General features: G+C 41.6%; 1 protein-coding gene across 16 annotated transcripts in view; it reads right to left on the bottom strand.

Annotated features, from left to right (window-relative positions):
* The window catches only part of LOC310689814 (sodium bicarbonate cotransporter 3-like), a gene marked incomplete at its 3' end in the record, with an annotated part of 50,410 nt that extends 25,030 nt beyond the window's left edge, over positions 1 to 25,380 (bottom strand). For 8 of the 16 annotated variants that reach the window (XM_083467976.1, XM_083467986.1, XM_083467983.1 and 5 more), the window contains exons 1-2: positions 23,296 to 25,380; positions 20,817 to 20,855 (exon numbers count right to left, since the gene is read on the bottom strand). In XM_083467976.1, coding sequence (XP_083324102.1) covers positions 20,817 to 20,855; positions 23,296 to 23,778 — 522 coding nt within the window. In that variant the 5' untranslated portion in view covers positions 23,779 to 25,380. Of the gene's footprint in view, positions 1 to 5,639; positions 5,664 to 8,676; positions 8,914 to 20,816; positions 20,856 to 21,709; positions 22,388 to 23,295 lie in introns of those variants that run through there. The other 8 variants (XM_083467988.1, XM_083467978.1, XM_083467987.1 and 5 more) reach the window with 5 other exon arrangements.
* Positions 25,381 to 25,599: the final 219 nt, after the last annotated feature.

Consider the following 25,599-nt stretch of genomic DNA (forward strand, 5'->3'; position numbering starts at 1 on the left):
TTTTTCCTATGTGTTTAGTAGCTCTTATTTTTATCTGCAAGCCACCTTGAGTCCTGTCAGGGAAGAAGACAGGTATAAATATATATATATATATATATATATATATATATATATATATATATATATATGCTTTCGTAGATTTTCACGGGTACAGGAATGCAGGTTTTGGTGTCTTCGGGTGTCTTCCCGTGTAAGAGTTGGGGTGTCTAGGCGACGTTTCAACGAGGTCTCACTCGTCATCTTCAGGCTGGTGCTTTCGGCTTCTTGTTACTGGAACAGAGCAGGATCTCAGTGTTTGAGTTCCTATAAATACTGTTAAGGGGGTGTGGTGTATAGCCTCCAACGTTCTGGGCAGAGAGGAAGTTCCCAGGTTAGTGTGCCTTTTCTTCTTTTGTTCCTTAATTACTTGAGGGATATCTTGAGTGATTTCTTGAGTGATATTCTGAGTACCACTTAGGTGGGTCATTAAGTGTGGATTAGTTGCTAAAGCTTTCGTGTCTTGACCTCTTGAGCTTGTGAAGAGTTTTTCTGAGAAGATGGCTGTACTGCACTTAGTTGTGCTCTGGCTTGGCTTCGTGTATAGGGGCGAGCTGTGGTTTTGTGCCCTGTGCCAGCCAGATCTGTGTAGGGATTGCAGGGGGGTGCAGCATCCGGAGGTGCCACTATGGTTTGGCTACTGGATGGTGTCTGTAATTTATCTGTGGAGAGGGTCTGGGTTTGGGTCTGGTGTGGTTGATTGGTGATGGCGTTCTGTGTGCCTCTGGTTCTGGTGTCGGTTTTTGTGGGGAGGGCTAATTTCCAGATGTCTGGCAGGCGGGACGTGTCGTCACGCTTGTTCATGTTGTGAGGGTGTTTCTCTATCTCGATGGCTTCCATGATTATTCTCTTGTGGTGATGTTCCGTGTTAAAGAGCAATTTGGAATCTGCAAAATTAATTTCGTGTCCTGTTTCTTTCATGTGTTGGAAAAGAGAGGAAGTTTTTTCTTCTTTTTTGACGGCATTCTTGTGTTCTGCGATACGTGCATTTATTCGTCTGTTTGTTTGTCCAATGTACGTGGCTGGGCAGACTTTGCAGGGTATTTCATAGACCCCTTGGTTTTCCAACTGGATTTTATCTTTGGGGTTTCTGAGGATATTGGCTATTTTTTGGTTGGTGCAAAAGGCTGTTTTGATATTGTGTTTATGGAGGATTTTGCTAATTTTATCTGTAGTGCCCTTGATATAAGGAAGGAGGGCCATGCCATTGTTTTCTTCTGTGTCTTGGTTTTTGGGGGGTGTTTCTTTTTGGATTAGCTTCGTAACCCTGTTTTGCTGGTATCCATTGGCGATTAACACATTTGAGAGATTCTGTAACTCAGTTGTCAAGTGGTCTTTGTCAGCCAGGCGTTTGGTTCTGGAGATGAGAGTCTTGGCTACGGAGTTTATTTGTGCAGGGTGGTGGTGTGATTGTGCATGTAAGTAGCGGTTGGTGTGTGTTTTTTTCCGGTAGATAGTGTGTCCTAGGGAGCCATCAGGTTTTTTGTAGATTAGGACGTCAAGGAAGGGAAGTTGGTTGTTGGCTTCTATTTCCATAGTGAATTGTATTTTGGGGTGTAGGCTGTTGAGATGTGTGAGGAAGCTATCTAGTTTTTCTTTCCCGTGTGGCCAAATTACAAAGGTGTCGTCAACATATCTGAGCCAAAGTTTGGGTTTGTGTTCTGACTTGTCTAAAGCATTGGTTTCAAAGTGTTCCATGTACAAATTTGCGATGACCGGTGAGAGGGGTGATCCCATAGGTGCTCCTTCTATCTGTTTGTATCTTTGTCCATTGTGGATGAAGTACGTGTTGGTTAGGCAGTGGTTGGTCAGGTCCAGGATGTATTCGGGGGGATTGTATTTGTTTTGAATGGCTGTCAAGGCTTCATTAATGGGCACTTGTGTGAAGAGAGATACATGAGCTTCGATGTTGAACAACATGAACAAGCGTGACGACACGTCCCGCCTGCCAGACATCTGGAAATTAGCCCTCCCCACAAAAACCGACACCAGAACCAGAGGCACACAGAACGCCATCACCAATCAACCACACCAGACCCAAACCCAGACCCTCTCCACAGATAAATTACAGACACCATCCAGTAGCCAAACCATAGTGGCACCTCCGGATGCTGCACCCCCCTGCAATCCCTACACAGATCTGGCTGGCACAGGGCACAAAACCACAGCTCGCCCCTATACACGAAGCCAAGCCAGAGCACAACTAAGTGCAGTACAGCCATCTTCTCAGAAAAACTCTTCACAAGCTCAAGAGGTCAAGACACGAAAGCTTTAGCAACTAATCCACACTTAATGACCCACCTAAGTGGTACTCAGAATATCACTCAAGAAATCACTCAAGATATCCCTCAAGTAATTAAGGAACAAAAGAAGAAAAGGCACACTAACCTGGGAACTTCCTCTCTGCCCAGAACGTTGGAGGCTATACACCACACCCCCTCAACAGTATTTATAGGAACTCAAACACTGAGATCCTGCTCTGTTCCAGTAACAAGAAGCCGAAAGCACCAGCCTGAAGATGACGAGTGAGACCTCGTCGAAACGTCGCCTAGACACCCCAACTCTTACACGGGAAGACACCCGAAGACACCAAAACCTGCATATATATATATATATATATATATATATATATATATATATATACACAGTGGTGCCCCGCAAGACGAATGCCTCGCAAGACAAAAAACTCGCTAGACGAAAGGTTTTTTCATTCGCGATTTGCCTCGCAAGACGAATTCCCCTATGGGTTTGCTTCGCAAGACGAAAACGTCTTGCGACTTTGTTAAACCATTTAAACCGTGCTTCGCAAGAAGAAAAATTCGTTAGACGGCAAAAATTGCGGAACGAATTAATTTCGTCTTGCGGGGCACCACTGTATTATTTTTAATCAAAGTCATCTGCGCATACCAGGAGATGAGAACCTGTGACCCTCCAGATATTGCTAGACTACAACTCCCATCCTCTTTGACCACTAGCTATCTAGGGCTGCTGGATAACTGGACTCAACAGCATTTGAAGAACTACAGAGTCACCATTCTTCCATAGGCTATGGTATCGCCTAAGAAAAGGTTTAATTATGTAGCATTTTTAACTCTTGTGTGCATTCAGATTATCTATTAACTTTTAAACTCCTACCAGCTTTTTATGGTTTAAAAAACACAGCACACAATTAACTACTTTTTGCCCCATACCATTGATGATCATTAATGTTCTGTGGCACATGTGTCAGTGTGTCTGGCTGCTAACCAGAAGGTTGGTAGTTTAAGCCCACCCAGGGATGCCTGTGGACAGGATTTCTGCACTACCAAGGGTTGGATTAGATGACCCTCGGTGTCCCTTCAAACTATGATTCTATGTTTCTTACTATTCAATGCTAATGCATTTAAGAACTTTAAAAACAAGTAGTGCAATGTTCAAAACAAGATCTCCTTAATGTACTTTGGACAAATACTAAAGTACAGTGGTACCTCTGGATGCGAATGGGATCCATTCCAGAGCCCCGTTCACATCCTGAAGTGAACACAGCCTGCATCTGCGGGTCGTGATTCGCCGCGTCTGCGCATGACGTCGTTTTTAGCGTCTGCGTATGCACGAGCGGCGAAACCTGGAAGTAACACATTCCGTTACTTCTGGGTCGCTGCAGACCACAACCCGAAAATGCTCAACCTGAAGCTACTTTAACCCGAGGTATGACTGTACATTAAGGTTAGATGAGGGGTGCATAAAGCACCACAAATTTAAGATGGCCACAACTACAGCCAACCAACCACACCCTAGGCCATCCCCAACCTCTCTCACCACCAAGGAAATACAGCAAGCGAATAGTAAGAGAACCCATATGTGACGCTGAAACAAAACCCCACACATACACTAAGAAGAGAAGCATTGCCACCCCACCCCACTCACCATTTCCCCCTTTCCCTCTCTTTTCTTCCTAACCTAACAATGTATGCAATACTAAAGTCTCATAACAAATGAAACTGATCTGTAGAAAACACAACTTGAAAAAAGAGACAATGCACGTATTTTTGTGAACTAAGAAATCTTTAATAAAAATATTTTTTTAAAAAAAAAAAAAAGATGACCACAACTAAGTGGAGCCAATGTTGAGACATTACCAAATGATGAAGTTGTCTTATTAACTCAGAGAAGGCAAAAACAGCCTACTTAAATTCTCATTTCAGGTTGGAGTCATAAAAATGTTCTAATTCAGGAGGAAGGACTGAAGGCTAAATCAGTTGTATGGTTCCACAAGCTTTTACATTTGTATTTGTATTTACATTTCCCTCTCTTATTTGGTTATTAATACTACCATTTGATGATTAATTTTCAATACATTATGAGGTTTGATTATTGCAATGTTGCTTTAATTAAAAGCAACGAAACGGCTTACACTATGCCAGAGGAAAAAAATGTGTTTTAGAATGCTGTTTATACCAACATTGTAATTTAGTGTCCTTAGTCTTGATTGACAAATATGAAACAGGCGTTCTTTGCCAGCTCGCTCATAAAGAAGTGGCCTTCAAAATTATATCATGTGAAAGCAGCCTGTCTATAGATTAGATTACCGAAAGGCATGTGTGCCCTTGTAGACCTTCCCAAGGCATTAAAGGCATGCCTGTTTTTAAAAATTACAATACTAATACACTGAGAATGAGATTATTCCATGAAGTAATAATAGCCTTAATCCCATTCTTAATATTTTTTTTTGTCAAACAACTTGAAATTAACAAAGCTCTGAGTTAGGAACTAATTTTCTGCTTAAATTATAATCCTTAGTCTTCAATATACTATATCTGTTGCTATAAACAGAACTTAGTCACATAGGTTTCCAATACTTAATAACGTGCAAGTAAAACTCGCTCAACACATTGCTGAATTTGCAACTTTCTAGGACATATAATGAAAGTCACCTTCTGCTCTGCGTCTCTCTTACTATACTTTTCTGTGTCTGAAAAGTATGTAGCTGAAAGCTAGTGAGGTTTATACAAACCTATTTAGCTTCCCCAGTAGTCCAATTCCATGCAGAAAAAGGATTGACTCATCAGAAAGCTGAATAAGAGGGGCTTTGCAGTCTTTACAAGCTGTTACATGTTCTGACACAATAGAATTAGGCAAAAATTCGACTTAAATAAAGACCCGTTTGCTGAAAAAATGCAGCATGATAGGTAATATGGTGACCAAGAATTTCTCTAGTACTTTTTAAAGCTGTTTAATATACTGGATCTTACAAAATCATTTGGTAGTGAACTTCAAAACCATGTGTCATGTTAAAAGTCTTCAACCTGCTGCCAATCAGCTTCATTGCATGACCCTGAGTTTTAGTATTGTTGATGGAAAACAACCTGCCCCAACAACAACTGGGGCAGGTATGCTTGAGATCGATAACATTTTGTTCAAAATGTTATCGATCTCAAGCATACCTGCCCCAATTGTTGTCTTAAAAAAACAAAAAACCTGCCCCAATTGTATTAGCCTTCCCTTGTATAGAAGATGCTTCAACATAATAAACTGTTGTTCCAGGCATTTTTCCACAATTCCAGGAATGTTTTCCTGGTTGTTGCAGTCCACATAAACCGACAATCAGCTTTGCACTTACTTACATCAGTCATGTCAGATGGCACTCCTAATTTGCATTCATCTTACTGTGTTTGTAAGCTTCTGACATCATAGCTCCCACCTGAGGCTACCACAAGACATTTTAACACTGAAGCAAATATAAGGGGAAATAGGGAAGGAGTTTCTCATTGTCTTTGCAATTCCTATTGAGATGAAACAGACTGGAATCTGATTCTCTGCAGGCAATAGAACTAAATCAGAACAGAGACAGAAAGGAGAAACTAAGAGAATCCATAAAATGCAGAAACACTTTGAAGTATGCATTTTCACCAACAATTTGCACTGTTTAATATTAATCAGCAAGTCTTCTAAGAAAAGTAAGATACCTTAAAATAAATGTAAGTTTATTCTGATCAAAGCATGTCCTTAATTTGATTAGCATTCTCAAATAACTTTAAGTGTTCTACCATCACTTTTAAAAACACCACAACTTTTAATTGAACTAATGCTGTCAGCTGAAAAAATGCTCATCTAACAGATGTGTAATGTAAAACTAAAGTTGTCGTAATATTTTTGCTTTGTGAAAAATGCACACTAAACTACCTACATTAAAGGCAAAAAGTAGCATTACACTTAAGGCCAATTCATCAGATACCTGTACATGTTTATATTTGACAGGGATTTCACCAGGGTATATGTTATGACAGCAGAAATCAGCAAGTACACACTTTTACACACTTGTATTTAAGGCATGGCAATCCACCCCCATCCCATTATGCCAGGCAGTAAGGGGTTTGGACTCAGAAGAAAATCTGCTGAACAGGTGGCCACAATGCATGCTGTGGAAATGTAAGGAGGTGTGTGTTAATCTGAATTTACAATATGGTTTATCTCAGCAGATCATGACTTAAGTATAAGGTTGACAGAACTCTAATATGACACAAGATCCTTCATGATGAGCTTTGGTGACCATGGAAAAAGCCGGACTCCAGCCTCCTGCTGAAATGCATTTTGGGCATATCCTGCCTTCACCCACATCTGACCAGAAGATTAACACATGCAAATCTTGTTTTCAAGTACATGATACTCAACTCCTCAGTGAGATCCATCCCCACAATGGTAAGGTGATTTAAAGGCAGATGGCAGGCAGAGATGGGCAGGTGCAGATACCATCAAAGTCTTTCACCCTTTTGTTAAGCAAACAGGAACAGGATGACCAAAGATGGGCAAGGTGAGAACTAGGCAGGAAAGTCTGGAAGAGATTATGGAAATGGTAGGAATCAATCATTTCACAGACCCTTTCCCTCTCCACTAGTATGCCTTGGCAAAAAGGTATTTTAAAAAACCTATTAGATTCAAAGGCTAGTTGGCTCTCATAGCTCCAACAGGATAGAACTTAACCAGTGCTCCCCAGGTCTCAACACACTGCTGCTTCACTTTAAGGACAAGCATACTTTCGTTTCCCCACTCCTTCTAGCGTAGGTTTATGGCAGCTTCTGTAGGGCTTTTAGAATAGTTAGGGAATCTTTTACTCTTTAGTTAAGGTGTGTATGTAATGTAATTTGCTACCTGCTTAGCCTGTAACTTTGCTGTCTAAAGCAACAGTTTAATATATTCCGTTGCTCCAGTTTTATATATAATAAACCAAGCTTCATTGCTTTGAGTGAGAGCTTCTTGTGGGCATAAGATTAAGGGTTAATGCACATCCATAACAAGCAAACGTTATAACTCCAGGAAAAGATCCTAAACCTCTCAGCAGTGAACATGAGTGCTGGCTGTGCACATGCGGATCCATGTACACACTCGTAACAGAAAGGCATGAAACAAGGGCAGGGAGGAGGCAGGGCTGTGCTGGCCTGGAATGAACTGGATTACAAGCTGTTTTAATGGCTCTTGCTGGCAAGTATCAAGCCCAATCATGCTGCTGCGGCTGCTGCCACCAGCCCTGCCCCCCCCCCCGCAAGTGGCTGGGTAGCAGATGTGGCAGTGGCTTTACCACTACACAAGTCTCCACTGGCAGGCAGGGTTGGGGTTAGGATAGCAGCCTAAAACTTAAAGACCACCTTTCTATCATCCAGTGCAAAAGCAGAAACATTAAAAATACCTTACAAATATGGACAGACTTTACCTGATTTTATATTACAATTGTTCATGTAACAAAAGCTGATATACCACTGAGAAACTTTCTAAGATTCTCAAACATATTTTCTTTACATGCAGCCACATGGAAAATCTATTAACATGAAGAAGGGTTAGACTTAAATCATACTAAATCAATATCCAAGTTAGCAACCACATTATCTACTACAGCAAGATATATTCCTAGAAGATAGCAAAACAGAATAAGTGGGGAATAAAAAGTGAAGTCCAGGAGACTACTGGAATCAGACATGGTTTTTTAAATGTTGGATACCTCCATATTGATAAGTCACTTAAGTAAAGCTATCTAGGCATGTTCTGCAACTTCTATCAAATACTGAACTCAGGAAGCTTTTTCTCACTAACTTTAAACCATACTGTTTTCCAATTAAATAGTTATCCTCTACTGAACATGATACTGAGAAAAAGACCTATGATACTAGTTTCGCAAAGAATGCTGATGAGCTTCTAATCCTGATTATGTACAGATGACCTGCCCAAGAATCTTACATAGTCAAAAGTATACTACAGACCTAACAAAAATTGTTATAATATGATGAATAAAGGAGAGAAGGGTGCTAAGAAAGTTTAGTGGAAGGCATGTTTAGCCAAGAAACCTGTAATTTCACAAGATGCTACTTTTAACACATTTTAGTACAATTTCCTAACATACATTAATCCTGAAAAAATCTGCCCTCTCTAAAGAGATGAGTTAATAGGTAGTACTATTAATTGTATTTGAGTCAAAATTTCCAGTCACACGTGTTATAAAGCTAAAGGAATTTATAAAAAGACAATATAGCTAAATTTGTATGTATATCAAGCCCTGATATTACAAAGGTTTTCAAGACAATTATTTACGCAATCTGACATACAAGAGTGACTATCATGAGTTCTGTTCTAGCCACTTTAAAATGTTATTTCTTTGAAAGAAGTATTTACCAGCTCCTTGTCTATATGTGTTCCTTCCATGCTGATGCTGAAGAAATGAAGAATGCCCTTGTGCAAGTTTGCAGTGCTATGAGCCTCAAGAAACCAGACCACACATAACTACTTTATAACAGTACAGCCAACACAGACGTACAGCTGTATAAATCACTCTGTTGCAGCCAGTTATCTTGTAAAGATACTTAGTCTTCCAGGCCAGTAACTACATCCAGCACAGGTCACATAATAACAGAATTGAGGAACATGGCATGCCTTCAATTCCCACCAAGGGAACACCAAAAAAGGAATTGAAACTATGTGGTTTGTGACTTAACGTTTAGCTACAGCAGTAGCTAAAAACGGCCTGCAATATGAATGTTTTGCTGTTAAGGCCCAAGGTTTTATCGTCACTGTGTTTGACTCAAATCCCCAAACTAAAAAAGGTCTCAAACACTGTACACATTTATATATTCATAAAAGCCAATTTTCTAGCTACGTTGAGCCTGAAAAGCTCTTTTGGGGATCTATAAAAAGTACTGCAGGTGGGAGGGTGGGGGAAGGAAGATCAATTCCCATTACAGAGCAGATGCCAAGAATCATTTTTTAAACTATAGTTTCTAAGGAACGAAATATAAGGTACAAGTTCCTACATACATATGTTTAGTTTGCACATAACACTAAACCATGTGATAGATACATGAGCAGGCTTCTGTGCTCCCCCCTCCCCTTTCCTCCTCTTACGTAGACAGGAAGAGGGCTTTGCTAAAAACTATCCTGTCGTTATGTAAGAAACCAAAATTGTAGTTTATAACTAATTTTGGTCTTCTTAACAATACACTTTCTTACCCTAGAATTTAAGAACATAAGGCTGGCATCCAATTCTTATTGCAGCCAATCAGATGCCTATAGGAAACCCACAAGCAGGACATCAGTGCAACAGCACTCTGACAATCTGAGATTACCAGCAGCTGGTAATCAGAGGCATGTTGCTTCTGACAGTGGAGGCAGGACATAGTCAAAATGGCTAGAAACCAATGACAGCCATACCCTTCATGATTTTGACTTAATCAATTTACAAAGGCATCCAACTTAGTGGACTTCACTACCTCTATAAAATGGAGATGAATAAAATAAAAAAAATTTAAAAAATAATTTTATTATTTCTATGCTGCCCATCTGACCAGGCTGGCCCAACTACTCTGGGCAGCTCCCAACAAAATATTAAAAACATGTTACTGTAAAAACCAAGGCTTTTAAATATTTATATAACAAACAATTGTATGTGTGTGTGTGTGTTGAATTTCATAGCACTATGGCCACTGCTCCTAACTGGTTTAACAACACTTACATCCCACACCAGGACCTCAGTGTCACTTAAGATTAAGTCCAAGGTCACTGACTGGTTCCATGAGAAACTATTCTAGGTCACAATGATTTAGGGTATCAAGAAATTTTTATCTCTTTGTCATGACTGGGACACATGTAGCCAGTCTACGTTAGAGTATTTGAAGTCACTTATTACTACATTACATCCTATTTTTCATGCCTTCTTGATTTCATTCTCAAGATCAATATCAACCTGGGTGTTTTGTTCACTGGACAATAGTACTAATTATTCTTTGGGCCTGGTGTTTCCACCCACAGCAACTCTGTGGAGTCTGCCCTTTTGAGGATTTCTGTCTTGCTGGACTTTATGCCCTCTTTGAGGTATGGGATTACAGCACCTCCAGCACAACCTTCCCTGTCTTTCCTATATACTTTTTAACAGCGATAACCAGGTCTAACAGGTTTTTTTCCAGTCCACCAAGTTTCCCTTATGTCCATTATAGCTATGCTCTTCTCTCAAAACCAAGGACTCTAGCTAACGTTCATTTTGGCTCACAGGCTTCTAGCAGTAGCATATAAACACCCATAACTAGTGTGTTTGGTCTTTGGAATATGGGTTTTACCCTATGGGGCCTTTGCTTCTCTAATAGTTAGCATGTGCCCCTGCTTTCTCAATGCCTTGCTGTAACCATCCCCCATTTGAAAAATGATAAACATTTTACTCCTCATCCCTGGAATGGAATGGCCCCCACCCTATTAGTTTAAAGGCTGCTCTGCCACATTTTTATTTTAAGGACCAAATGCAAAACAAGAATTAACCATAATGTTAACCAAGGACCAGGTTCTTATATAATTAATACCTGGTTCTTAAACTAGATTCCTAAAATAGAATGGAACATTTTATAAACACAGCCTTAAAAGGCTACACCACAAAAGGATAGCTGTTTAACGAGTGCATTTTTTACAAAGCCAAATTTCAAATCTGCACATTTGCTATACCATGCATAAATATACAGTAATGCAAGGCTGAGAAGTATGACATAACCTTTACAGTTGAGGCTGTTTAATTATTGTTTATAATACTTATAAACCACTTCAAAAAATTTAAATCCCAAAATGATATACAAAAGTATATCTGTGTGTGTGTGTGTGCACGTGAGCAAATATATATTGTCAAACTTAAAACAAATTGTGAATTCCCTTAAAAATAAGAGTTTTTAGATACTATAATGTCAACTAATAAATCGAATGATGGTACATCATCAGCTTTCAAAGGAGTGGAGCGGGGTGGGATGAACACACAGAGACACACATATACCTTTACAAGGTGACACACATTCTGGACAATGTCAGAAAAATTCAGAAGAAGTGCTGAACATTAGTTTGTGTTTGTCAAGTGAATGCTCAGTCTTTCATAAGTTCCTACAGATGTTAGAATTATTTTTCAAATATTCAAAGCTTTCAAAGCTTTCAAATATCACTTGCCTCCTACTTCTACCTAGACCAGGGGTCTGCAACCCGCGGCTCCGGAGCCGCATGCGGCTCTTTTACATCTTTGCTGCGGCTCCGGGGCGGATACTAGCAAGGGGAGGAGGCGCATTGTGCGCCCCGACACTCCTCACTGTGGCGGGCGCTGTACTGGCTGTGACGTCGCATGGGGGCGGTGCGTGCGTTAGTCACGCACCGTCCCGACGTCACCTTCCTGCCCGCTGTCAGATCGTGGCTCCGGAGATATATTTGTTTTATCGCAATGGTTTTGCAGCTCCCAGTTGTTGTTTTTTCTTCGGAAACGGGTCCAAGTGGCTCTTTTTGTCTTAAAGGTTGCAGACCCCTGACCTAGACCAATGTGGTACTGCAGCAACTACTTCTCCATCTCCTCCAAAAAAACAAAAAAAAAACCCCAGAGAGAATAAAGGTTTTAAGACTGTCACAAAACAATACAGGCATGATAGGAAGAATAAAAAATCCTGGTTCTGAAGTCCTCTACTGATCCACATACAGTCCTCATAGCTGTTCACAAACCAATCATTTGTTAAGAGTAAAGGAAATGACAGAAGGCCCAAGGCATTCAGACAATTTTCAAACCAAGGAAAAAGACTGTTTTTGAAAGCTAGGTCCACGTGACATTGCTGTGTTCATTTAATGGAATAATTGAGTTGTTGCCACTGCCAACCTTAGTAAGTTGACTTGCACACTTTTATTCTTATCTGCTTATACTTATCTACCGAAATTATCCCAGTATGAACTTCTGAACCAGAGAGTGAAGGTTCTTGAAAACAAGTATTTAAAAAGTGCTAAAACAATAACAGAAGGAATATGACATACACAATTTCATACAGGGTAACTGACTTTTGGGAAATGTTGCTCATTTTTGTCCTGTCTTTTAATATATGCCAATATTGATATATAGCACAAGAGTAGAGTGATAAATGTGATAAATAGTTTATAAATGAAATGCAATGTGTTGAACCACTTATTTTCAAACATATGTTTCTACTAATACACTATTTCTGTGAGTTTTCTTTGGCTTTACTCAAGTTTTTGAAATATATGAAATACCTTCATGTTGCAAGGTACTGTTCTAAACATTTGCAGGTACATTTGATGAACAACAAAATTATTATTTGTTTGTAGCATTTATGTCCCACCTTTTTCTCCAAGGACCTCAAGGTAGCATACAAGGTCCTCCCCACCAAAACCCTTTGACGTAGGGTGGGCTGAGAGACAGTGTGGCTTGCCCATGGTCAGCAAGTGAGCTTCATGGCCGAATGGGGATTGACAATTCATCTCTGTACAGTGCCAGTGCTTGCATTTCCTTTATGAAAGAAATGATTTTACACATTTCAGTTTTTAAATACTGGGTGGGTAGACTCTCCAGCTATGAAGTCAAATGAAAGTATTAATCAAATAGCACATGCACAGGAATTATTTCCAACAGTGTAAAAATATATATACTACTGATGTCCTTGGGGACATTATAAAGAACATTTCCCAATATGTAATTCAGAAATCAGAAACCAAAGGTCCATTCTTTGGTATGTGGGCTGGTACTAGGTAAATAGAGTGACAGACAGAATGACACAGGACCATTACCAGCTCTATAGGTAAGAAAATGGAACTAACAGTCCATTCGTTTCCAATGTGGGCCAGTACTAGGTAAAGAAGAATTTGGTTGTCAGGCAGAATGACACAGGACCAGCCCCATCCCTATAGGCAAATAATACAAAATTAATTTCAAATGGCTGGTGGTCACTATAATCAGAGACTGACAATTGTGTGAGCAAGAACAGCTATATAATTAACTACGCAAGCTCTAGTGAGTGAAATATGTAAAAATTTCCATTTTGGCCTTTGGGGCCCTTGCTGTTTAGCAGCATATAATTAGATTTGTAAAAGGTCTGATATACCCGCTAAATTGATTTTAGTGTCTCTTGAACTGGAGAGGGAGTGGGGGAAGAACCATTGTCCTTCAATTCAAAACATGCCACTGCCTTGCCTAGGGTATTCAAATATAGGCAAGAGTAATAGCCAAGAGTAATTAGAAATTGCATATCATATAATCTGATTTTAAGAGTCTATTTTTCACTACACTAAGCAGCTTGCAGTTTCCAAAACGCTGCTTAAGTAGATTCCATTACAGATGATTAATTTAAGTGAACACTAGCAGCAGTGTGACTTGAAGAAAGATAGTGCAGATACACTGAATGCATCAAGTCTCAACAAAGAGTGAAACAAATAGATTTTGTTCTTATAGAACTAGGTCAATCAGCAGAAGCACTTTTTGGCATTTCCAGCTTGGTCCTCCTTTCATCACTGTGACAGAACATACTGTACTAAGCTACTACTACTTCAGGAGTTAGGAATAGACTCTGTTTAGCATAGGCCTGTGCCACTTTAGCTTTACACTCAGTAAAAATAAAGAGAACTCAACTGACAATGTGTTCCTCTGAAGTATGGCTGATAGTATATCCCAAGCTTTCCTCTGAACCAGAGTACAACTCTAGACCTCAATTTCAAGCATGTTCTTTTGTGCACTAATCTAAATGTCATACAAAGTGTCATATGAACTAAATGCATTCACCAGACATTCAAAATTTGAAAACAAGAGTGCAGTTCTTAATTGCTCCTACAATCTCCCCTGACTAGGCAAAAGTGATTATTGCCAGAGCAAACAATAAATTATTTTCTTAAGAAGATCATCAGAGCTGCTGAAGGAAAAGAACTGTCAGATAATGTCAGCTGCTCCTTTTCTCAATCTCCTGGCAACATAAAGCTAGCCTCAAGAATAAGCATCTTTTACCCTGCTGATATTCTGACCACCTATGGAAGCAAGGCATTCCTCTTTTCTTGATTACAAACACACACTTTCACATTCATATAAATGGTCTCTCATTAGATCATATGAAGCAAGCCTTGAGACTTTATTTCAGTATATTTTGAATCCAGAATACTGCATATGCTGTTCATCACTGTATTAAATATTCTATTGAATCCCATTGCTCATGAAGAATTAGTATCAAGCAATATTTTTAAATCACCTAATCTTTGCTATCAACACTTAACTCTACAGTCTGAAGAGGAACCACCACGCATCCATATGTACCAGAAACAAAGAAGCAAGTAATAATTTGGAATCATTATACAAAAGCTATTTGAATGCCTGTGATATGCTTCCAGTCACATTCCAAACACATATTTTATACTCAAGCAGATATTTTAAAGAACACAAGGACCCCACTTGCACTTAACACTAAGATAAACCAGGGTTTGGCAGTAATGTGCAGGATGCTCAAGCAAAGATCAAAGCTCAATTGCTCCTCGCTCAGGTGTTCTGCGCTCAGCCGTTCTGCTCTCATGCTACCCAGGGAAAAGCCATGGTTTGGTAAAGCATTGCGCCTGAATGTTGGGAGTGAGACAAGCAAGTCACAAGCTGTAAAAAAAAGTTTGTTCTTGCCTTATCACTTGGAGTTTGTCTGAAGGTACAAACCACAAGCCTGGGTTTGAACACAATGCTAAGACAAATCATGGCTCAGAAGGAGCACTGTGGCTGCAAACTTTGCTCCAACAACCTGCATGTATTCTCATTCATGCAGGGGCGCCGACTTATAAAAAATATTGGGGGAGCCCGCGAAAGCTCATGAATAATAAATAAGCTCATGAATATGCAGATAAAGTGGCGCCACCTCCTCGTGAGCAAATAGGGGAGAGCGTGCTGCGCCTATTCAGCTCCGAAGGAAATTGGGTGGAGCTTTTGCTCGGGAGGGAGGGCAGGAGGCATGCAGCCCGACCCTGTCCATTTTGGGCTGGGGGAGGGGCGGTGGTGGCGCTCTGCTGGAGGGGCGCCCAAGATTATTGGGGGGGCGGAGCCCCCCAAACGAATTTTTGAGGGGGCTCGGGCCCCCTCAGGCCCCATGGAGTCGGCGCCTATGCATTCATGCTAAGTCATGGTTTGGCTTTCTGTGCTAACTAGATCACTGCCTAGGTTCATTACCTGTTGCAGCACCCTTTCTGCTATTAGCACAAGTGCACTTCAATTTCCATAGATGTCAAACTAGTTAAGTTTTATTTGTAGTTGAAGTATGATCCGTGTATCCTGTCCACACACACTTTAAGTACCCCACAACACGCTGAAGGCTTTATATATGAAGAAAAGAATAGCTGTATCTATTCACAAGTATGGCTTATTGCCATGACCAAGATACTAGCTTCAGGAGTGCCAAGTGTGCAGTGTAATCTGACACATCTACAGTGGTACCTCGTTTTGAGTCTGTCCCATTTAGGGTCCACTTCGTCCAACGTCCGTGGCAAACCTGGAAGTACTGGAACTGGGTACTTCCGGGTTTGCCGCATGCGCAGAAGTGCTAAATCACACTTCACGCATGCGCAGAGCAGCACTTTGTTGAGTGTCCCTTTCATTGAGCATCCAGGGCTCCGGAACAAATCCCAGACGCAAAGGGAGGAACAACTGTACTCAGAAGTCAAATCAGAGACTCACAAAACTGTAGAGCTGGAAGGGATCCCTGAGGGTCATCTAGTCCAAATCCCTGTGCAGGAATCTCAACTAAATCATGCATGACAGATGGCCATCCGGCCTCTGCTTAAAAACCTCCAAGGATGAAGAGTCCACCACTTCTCATGGGAAGACTGTTCTACTGTCGAACAGCTCTTAGTGACAGAAAGTTCTTCCTGTTCCTTATGTTTAGTGAGAATGTATATTCTTGTAACTTGAATCTATTATTTCGGGTCCTAGCCTCCAGAACAGGAGAAAACACTCAATCCTCCATGTGACTGCTCTTTAGATACTTGAAGGTTGCTATCATATATGTTCTCAGTCTCCTCTTTACCAAGCTAAACAGATCCAACTCCCTCAACTGTTCCTCATAAGGCTTGGTTTCCAGACTCTTGATTATCTTGGTCAACCTCCTCTGCACACATTCCAGCTTGTCAATATCCTTCTTAAATCGTAGTGCCCAAAACTGGAGACTGTACTCCAGGTATGGTCTGTATGACCAAGGCAGAATAGAGCAGGACTATTATTTCCCTTGGTCAGGACACTATACTTCTGTTGATTCAGCTTAAAATAACATTAGTTTTGTTCTTGTTGCAGCATCCTACTATAGATTCATGTTAAACTTGTGATCTACTAAGACCCCTAGATCCTTTTCACAAGTCCTACTGATAAACCAGATGTCACAGAATCACAGAGTTGGAAGGGACCTACCTCCATTTTATATTTTTGCAGCTGGTTCTTCCTGCCTAAGTGTAGAACCTGACATCTGTCCCTCTTGAAATTCATTTTGGCCCAGTTCTCCAGTCTGTTAAGGTAATCTTGAATCCAGATAATGTCTTCAGCGGCTTTGGCTACCCCTCCTAGTTTGGTGTCATCTGCAAATTTGATGAGCACCCCCTCAATTCCTTCATCCAAGTTGTTTATAATTAATTTGAACAACAGGCCTGGGACAGAACCCTGAGGCACCCCACTTGTCAGTTTTTCCAAGATAACGAGTTAGTGAGCATTTCCCCATCTTCTCCAAGCAAGGGACCTAATACTTGATTGTTCTTCCTCTTGCTTTGAACATAGCCACAAAAACCTTTTTCATTTCTAACCCAGGGGTCAGCAAACTTTTTCAGCAGGGGGCCGGTCCACTGTCCCTCAGACCTTGTGGGGGGCCGGACTATATTGGGGGTGGGGAGAACGAATTCCTATGCCCCACAAATAACCCAGAGATGCATTTTAAATAAAAGGGCACATTCTACTCATGTAAAAACACACTGATTCCCAGGCCATTTGCATGCCAGATTTAGAAGGGGATTGGGCCAGATCCAGCCCCCGGGCCTTAGTTTGCCTACCCATGTTCTAACCTCTCTTGCAAGCCTGAGTTCATTCTGAGCTCTGGCCCATCTTACCTTGGCTATTTGTGTATATTCTTCCTTCATGATTTCTCCTTTCTTCACTACTTACATCTCAGCTCATCTAAAACCTCCAACTGAGTTCAATGGGGCTTATTCCCAGGTAATTATGTATAAGATTACAGCCTAAAATGTTATAAATGGAGTCCTCCCTGGCTTTCCACATATTATGTGTATTTTCGTAACACAGGATTTCTCTAACCAAGATATGAGAGCAGTGCCCTCTAGTGCCTCTGCAACAGAACATCCTATATTTGTAAAAGCAAACTAAACCATAAACAACAAAAATCCTCACTGAAGCAGAGGCACCTCTAAACTATGTTTCAACTTGGTGAGATATATCATTATTTGGAAGTGTTTGTAAATGGCATATTCAAATATGTTAGAAATCCTGAGCTGACACTCCCAGCCTTCATTTTAAAAAGGAGATGGGGTGGGGGGACAACAAGAACACATCTCAAGATTACCCAAGTCAGAAATGACAGAAGTAGAACGGAACATATTATGAGTGAGCAATTTTGTTCAAAGGTTTTCAGCAGCTAAACTGTACTGAGCTACCTCTTGTCAGAATCTAACTAGGCAGGTCAAACAGTTTCTAACCACTTTATGCAAGCCCTAGTCCTTCACCTAAGAAATTCTTTGTTATTTTGCATGTCCCATCAGTTCCCCACTCCCCAGCCCTGCATCAACAACAAAATTAAGGCAAACACAGACACACAACAAATAATTCTGTAGGCAAGAAATAATTCTCAAAGATTCTCAATAAGGAAGTTTATATTTTCAGAAAGGCAGAAGGAAGTAGCTATACACCTCTATCAAGAGAACTTCAGAGCATTAGGCCTTATCCTAGCAGGGACTACTGGTAATTTAGAATCTCCATGGGATGTAATAAAGATCGGATCGTCATCAGAAAGTCTGAAATGCAAGGTGGGTGCTTATATTAGAAAAAACTCCTTGACCTATCTACTGAATTTGAATGAATTGATGATGCTATTATTCTCCTCTGCCTCTCCTCTTAGGGCTTCCCTGGCATTAGCCTTCTTAATTCCCCTCTCTTCTCTGCATCTCATTTGAGGATTTTTTTTTTAATCTATCCTGCTTCTATTAAGATAAGAGCTTCTGTGCATCATAAAATATTCCATCACATGATTCTCTTCAGTGTAGTCCTAGACCTAGGCCATCAAAATCAATATTAAGTTTTGTCATTATTTTCAGTGGGGTATCTGCAAGCTAACTCTTGAGCAAGATAAAACCAATGCACACAGTGTCATATGTGGAGTTGTAATCCCATTCTTACACTTTTTATAGAGCTGCATATTATCTAGAATTGTGTGTACAATTACTTACAAGGTTAGCTAAAACTCACTCAAGGTGCAAAATAAAGTTAGAATTATTGTCAGGAACCATGAAATTCAGCTTAGCAAAATGTTTCGTTCAAAAGGTGTCTTGATTAAGTCCTCAGCTAATACCCTTTCTTATTTTCACTAGTTTAGAAGCAGGCTAATCAAGTAGATTTGTTATTGCAAATGAAGTACATAACCTCAGTTTAGCTGGCTTTTGGAGAAGCCAATAAAAAGAACCAAAAAATATATATGATAATATTGCAACCAAATGTTTTAAGCCAAAATACTTAACTCCTGTGAGAATGATGAAGAACCAACCTCATAATGGAGTAATGACTGAATGTGATTTATGAAGGACAATGCCATCAGGTGACAAGTTTGTGTAATTCTATAGCAGGAAGCCATATGTACAAGCTATTTTGAGTTAAGACATTTTTTTCTGGCACACACGTCTGTGAAATCCTATGCACAGTCCCACTATTAGCTAACAAAATAAAACACAAGGCACAATATGCATATACAGGGAAGTCAGAGCAATAGCAGGTAGAAAATATTTCACCCAATGTATTTTCATCATATTTTTTGGTGGGGGGACTATTCCAGCTATATTCAGTTGTATAAACAAGAGCTAAATAGCACTGCACAAATACATATAGTTCCTTGCCTTTTTAGGATAGCCTTGCATTTATTAGATTTCAGTACTGCATTTTTAGACAGCTATATAAAGGCAGGCTTGACTTTTTGAAATATTAAATGGTAATTGTGTTGGATCAAACCAGAGGGAAATGTTCTACATTAGAATCTGAAGAATTCCATCCTTATCTCAGGTTCATTAAATGATAGGAAATTATCTAGTTCACTTATTAGTTCCTTTCATGTTCTTAATCTCCAACGGAACAGAAAATAGATTAGCATGCAAGCAAAGAGAGGAACCCTCTTTCCAGCACATTCATCCTTCCTTGTTCCACCTACTTCAGGTAACTCAAAAGGAGGCGAGTGCTGTGCTTACTAGTAGGCTATGGGGTGAAGTTCACCCCTTTCTCTCATATCCAATAGCCACTTGGTACAGCTAATTGCAACCATGGACACAGATGCACCTACATGAATCATCAGTGCAGAAGAGAATAGTAATAAATAATTAAAGCTATTTTAGTGGATTTGTTAGTTTAAGATTGATTATATGACCCTCAACAGATACTGTAGGAAGCTGTAGGCTCATTTAACTGTTCTAAAAATACCCTTCCAGATTTCCAAGAACAGATTTCTGAGAAGCACTCAGGATGCTATAGATGTGTAGATTATAATATGCAGGATCCTACATATGTATAAGATGCAGTAAGATTTGCTTGTCTTCCTAGGGCATTCACACTTAATGATTTATCATAAGTGTCGGATAAAATGTGATGTTGCTTATTACTTTCAAGGAATTTTCATATTAGTCGATAGGAAACCCTCCAAAAAGTTAGCATGCAAGACGCTTCATCAGAAGATCAACACAGATCCAACCTCTAGCAAAACATTAAATCCTAAAGCTGGCATATTCCACAGAAAGGTTGCCTGAGAAGAATGGTTAATATTACCTGTGAAGTATTATTAGTACTTGTAATACTACTGTGAAAGCCTCCAGATAGGTTCAGAAAACCTATACAGTATGTGGTGCTTCAAACTGTAAATGGTAAAAAAGGCCTGATCAAAAATCATTGCCACAAAGCAAAAAAGTAGGTGCAATTGAACATTCTAGAACTACACGTAGCTGAAGAGCTAATTGTTGCAAAAAGGAAATACGCACAGGTCTACATCCGTTTCATTATAAAAACACTTTCATATTAAAATAAATGAGTGCTCTTTTCTTCCCAGACAGGAAAAGAGAACTAGGCAGACCACAATCTATGTAAGCTTATGAGGACAGGGACCATTAACCCTCTCCATGATTGTAAAACCAAATCCAATCTTCTCTAGCATCTTTCAGTGAATATATCATAGTCTCCTATGTAGAAATATATCTTAAAAGTAAATGCAGCAATTCATTTTTTGTAGTCATGCGTTTCTCTACTCAAAAGATTAATGGGCCCCCACCTCCTTCAAGAAGCTGGAACGACCGTCTCCTCCTGTAATCTGTAAGAATTCAAAAGATGCAAAATTATTCCCTCAAAAACTATTATGACCAAAAACAAAACAAAATATATTTGCAACAGATCACTCATACTCAGCATGAGAGGATAGCCAAAGAGCGCAAGAACCCACAGGGTCAAAGGAACCACTGCAGAATCAGCAATCGGATCAAATGCATCCTCCCTTTCTTAGACACTACCCTTCCCAGAGTAACATTCTGCTTATCTGCTGTCAGACACTTACAAGCAACACTCAGATGAGGCAAGGTGGAGGGCAGAGGTGGTATATAAATGAAAGCAGTGCTAAGATGAGAGACCTGAATCCCTGCCAAATGAAAACTGCTATAACTGTGGAGTCTTTCCACACCAGAAGCCTTGGCAAACAACTGGGCAAGTAACTTTTAGAGATACACTCCAGGCAAAAAACCTGGCATGGTTTCCAAGTGTCACTTCTGTGTGACAGCTGGATATCAAAAAGATCAGACATTACTGTATTTGGATTTAAGGACATCTACTAACCACAGGAAAGGGACAAATCCTGTGGCTCCCCCCCCCTTTGTTTGTGGCTGTTGGCAAACCTGAAGCTAAAGACTCTTGACTCTTTGTCCAAGAGATCTTAGGAGCCCTACTTTTGTTCCCCTCATCATAGATCAGGAGTGATAACTCTTTTTCTATTAGTGCCTTTTGCGCAAGTTAGCATTTTTTATTATGCCACCTCCAGTGTGCAAAAACCACACATTTGACATTTATTTACTTTGATTTAAATAGGCATACTCTAATTAATACATAGTTCAATACTACCCACAATGTAGTCTACCACAACTGTTTTACCAAAAAAACAAAAAAATAGACCACTACCTTTCTACATAGATTGTATCGAACAATTTGCTGTAGATGTAGATCCTAATGTGCAGCAATCAAGTTAAATCCAGTACTTAAATTGTTTGCCACATGGTACTAATACATATTACTCTTCAGTGAACAAGCCAAATGATGTAGAGGGAAAGCTTTTACACTAGGTTGTTCACTCGCTTAACTTCGTTTGCTATCAGAAGAGCTCTCCATCTTCTAGTGCCATTTAAAACTAGATTATCTGCCCCGGCACCGTCCCAAGGAACCTTGGGAATGAAAGCATCCTTAGCAGCAGGACAAAGTCATGGAAACACTCAATAAAAATCCTGGCTAACTCATCTAAAACGCAAGGGGGCAAAAAAAAAATCTGTGATGAACCACTAATGTTTTTTCCCCCTAGTACCACTTTAAAAAGCAGGGAAGGGTGGGGTGGCGGGGAAGAGACAGACTGCGCCTCATTTCACCCCCAGCCATGAAAGGAAGTAAAGTGAATCACTGCTGAGTTATCTGCCACTTCCTTGAGCTCTGAGGACAAAAGAGCTGCTTCGGGTTAGCCATGTGTTTGCACTCACAAAGGACTCAAGAGGAGCAGGAGGACGGAAGGCAAGCAAGCAAGGCATCTCACCGGAGATGCCCCTACCTCGCCTGCTGCACTGTGCCCAGGACACATGTCCTTTCCTATTATTATTATTATTATTATTATTATTATTATTATTATTATTATTACTATTATTAGTTCCCATAGGGCAGCAGAGGCCAGCCCTGACCCGCTGCAGCCTGCCCACTATGCATCCTCCTTTACCCCGTTTGACACTTCCCAGCCCGAATGAAGGGAGCATGTTAGAAGGGTAAGAGGGAGAAGGGAGGGGGGGAGCTTCGAACAAAGAACCAGGCTCCCCCCTCCCTCTCCCTCTCTGCCCACCCCTCACCCTATCAAGAGCTCTTGCCTGAACAAAAGCAATGAGCCCAGACCAGCAGGAGCTGGTTGTGGAAAGGAAGGAGACGCGCGCCTCCCTCCATTTCCTCACACGCGCCAAGTGGAGGATTCATTCGGCGGAGATGATGCTGAAGCGAAATGTTTCCATGAGCAAGAAAACCGCCCGCCCGCCGCCCCCCCCCGCAAGTCTTAATTCCATCCACGTGTCACAACAGTATTGCTCCTGTGGTTGTTGTTGTTAGTAGTGTTTGGCTGCGGAGATGAAGGGGGGGGGGAAAGAGGAAGCGCGAAGTGGAAGGAAGGGCTGAGGGGAGGCGAGGGAGAGAGACTGACACCTGTCGGTTTCTGTGTGTGAGGGGGAGACTCGAGACCGGAAAGAAAAGAGCGCCTGGCTTTGTGTCGCCTCCTCGGGCATTAATCCGGCGCCGCTTCCCCGTCACAGAGCCAGGGAGCCCAGTGAGGCGCTCGGTGGGGCTCCGCCCCCACAAAGAGGCGCAGCGGCGGCGGCGGCAGCAACGGCCGCCCGAGCCTCTCAGCCCAGGGGAAAGGCGGGAGAGATAAAGGGGCGCGAGCGCCTCCCTCCACGTCCCCCCCTCCCTCCCTCGCGCGCAACCGCCAACTGCCATCCCGCCTCCTCCCGCCGCTCTTCAGTTACCGTTGTGAGTAGCGGTCTCATCTGCTCCCCCGACCGCTCCTCCTCCATGGTGCAGGGCTCGGGAGGAGAGAGGGTGGCTGCGCTGGAAGGAATAATGGTACTGGCACTACTATTACTACTACAAGCCGGCACTGTTCCTTCTTCTGTCCTCGACGTCGGCAGCACAACGAGGCTCCTGACTCGGCCGGCCGCTTTTTTTTCTTTCCCTTTTTTGCTCTCGCCGGGAGCCGAGCCGGCTCTACGCTTGGCCGCGCCCCTCGCCCGCCTGCGCGACTGGCAGCAGCGCCGACCAATCGGCGCGGGAATGCGGCTCCTCCTCCTCCTGGGCCGGAGGGATGACGCGGAGAGGCGAGGCGGCTCGCTCTCTTCTGTCTCTCTCTCTCTCCTCAGAGGCAGAGGGGGATTTACGGCGCGACCTTCCTCCTCCTCACTCAAGGGGAGCCCTTCATGCAGGGCGGCGCTGCCTCCCCGTCCCCGCCCCATGCACGCTGCTGCTTAGAAGTAAAAGTCCCTCTTGAGTACACAGAACACACACAAACACGAGAGAAATCGAGCGAGGGGGAATACCGGTAAATTGCTTCAGGGGGTTGTCTGAATAGGCGTCGACGGTGCTTGAGAGGCAGTGTGGGGCGTTTTTAACCACATCCCTTCGTGGTCCGAGGAAGAATGAATGTGCGCGGCCCTTGGAAGCCGCTCAGGCAATCTTGCTTTCGTAGTGTTTAAAACGTACCCCTTGAGGGGAAATAAAAAAATAAAGCGGTCCTAATCCATAAACAACTATGGCGGATGAGATCATTAGGTGTGTTCCCCGCAGCCCCCATAACGTTAAATGGCTGCTTCGGAAGCTGAAGTAACTCGGTGGATGAGTAGGAGCCTAACGGTGTGGTCCTACATACGTGGTTGTATTCGGAAGAAGCTGCCTCCGAGTCCTCCACCCTCTTGGTCTTCAGCCCAGGGGGCAAAATGAGGCGACGGCCTCAGGCAGTAGGATGCACAATGGGGCAGCAGGTCCCCGTGCAGAGCTGAGCCTCAGAGAGGAAGGGATCAGATGCACACAGAAGTAAAGTGCATCCATATAGGAAGAAGCCTATATGGATATTTTAAACTGAGCCATATTTCAAGGTGCAGATATAAGCAGTGGTTTCTTTCTGGGGGGATGCAGGGGGACGCATACCCCTAAACATTTTGTGAATCTAAGTTTGGCCTCATTGAGGGGCAGTATTTCAATATGAGTGGGAAAATGAGAGTACCCCTAAACATTTTTTTAAGGGAAAAAAGCACTGGATATAAGGTTGCCAGACGTCCGGAATTTCCCGACATACCCAGAACACTGTGGTTGGAAGCAGCGTCTGGGCGAAAATCATCCCAAAAATAAAATGTCGGGGGAAATCTGGACGTAATGCTACCCATATTGCCAGTGTTGTTTTTGCCAATTCTCCTTTAAAACAATAGCTGGAAAACGTGGTGGTGGGTTTTTTCACAAGCAAAACAAAAAGCTCAGCAACTTTGCCAAAAAAAGCTCAACGACTTTTGTGTCCTGATTTTCAATTTTTGAAACGTGGCAACCCAGTAGGCTACTATAGGAACGTGCTTTATACTGGCTCAGCCTACTTGTCTGTCTTCCCCAATATTGCTACTCCATTTCATGGTGCCTCCTCAAGTGTTTTCAACAGGCCTGCTGAACTGGGATCCTTTTGTTCAGGGCAACCCTACAATGCTGTTAGAACTCCAACTCCCATCAGCCCCAGCCAGTCTGGCCAATGATTAAGGGTAATGGGAGTTGCAGTTCACCAAAAATTGGAGGTTCACAGAGTCCCCATCCCTGTTTTAAGAAGAGATCCATGTAGAGCAAGTTTTCCTCCATTCCACCCAATAGTTCCTATGTTCACCTTTTCATTTCCAAAAATGCACTTCTTAATAAATATTATTCACAAATGATATGAGAAAGGGGGTGGGAAGATTGATAGGGCATGGGAAGAGAAATACCTATTTAATGAAGCAGCTATGTATTAGTTTAATATGATTCATAATACCACACTTTAAGATGCACTTTCTAATAAATATATTACTTGAATGAAATGAGAAGGGGGAAATTGAAACAACTATGTATCAATTTAGTATTATTTAATAATGTTAATGGCGTATTTTAGAGTATAGGGGCTTCACGGGGTATGTTGACCAATACAGTAGTGACTTGCTCAGTAAACTAAATGGTTGAACGGAGATTTGAACCTCGGTATTCTGGGTCAAAACCTAATATTTTAACAGTACACATCAGTGCTGCTGGGTTTATATATGCAGTAC

The sequence above is a fragment of the Podarcis liolepis genome, assembly GCF_965112155.1.
Source record: "Podarcis liolepis genome assembly, chromosome: 12".
NCBI classification, from domain to species: domain Eukaryota; kingdom Metazoa; phylum Chordata; class Lepidosauria; order Squamata; family Lacertidae; genus Podarcis; species Podarcis liolepis.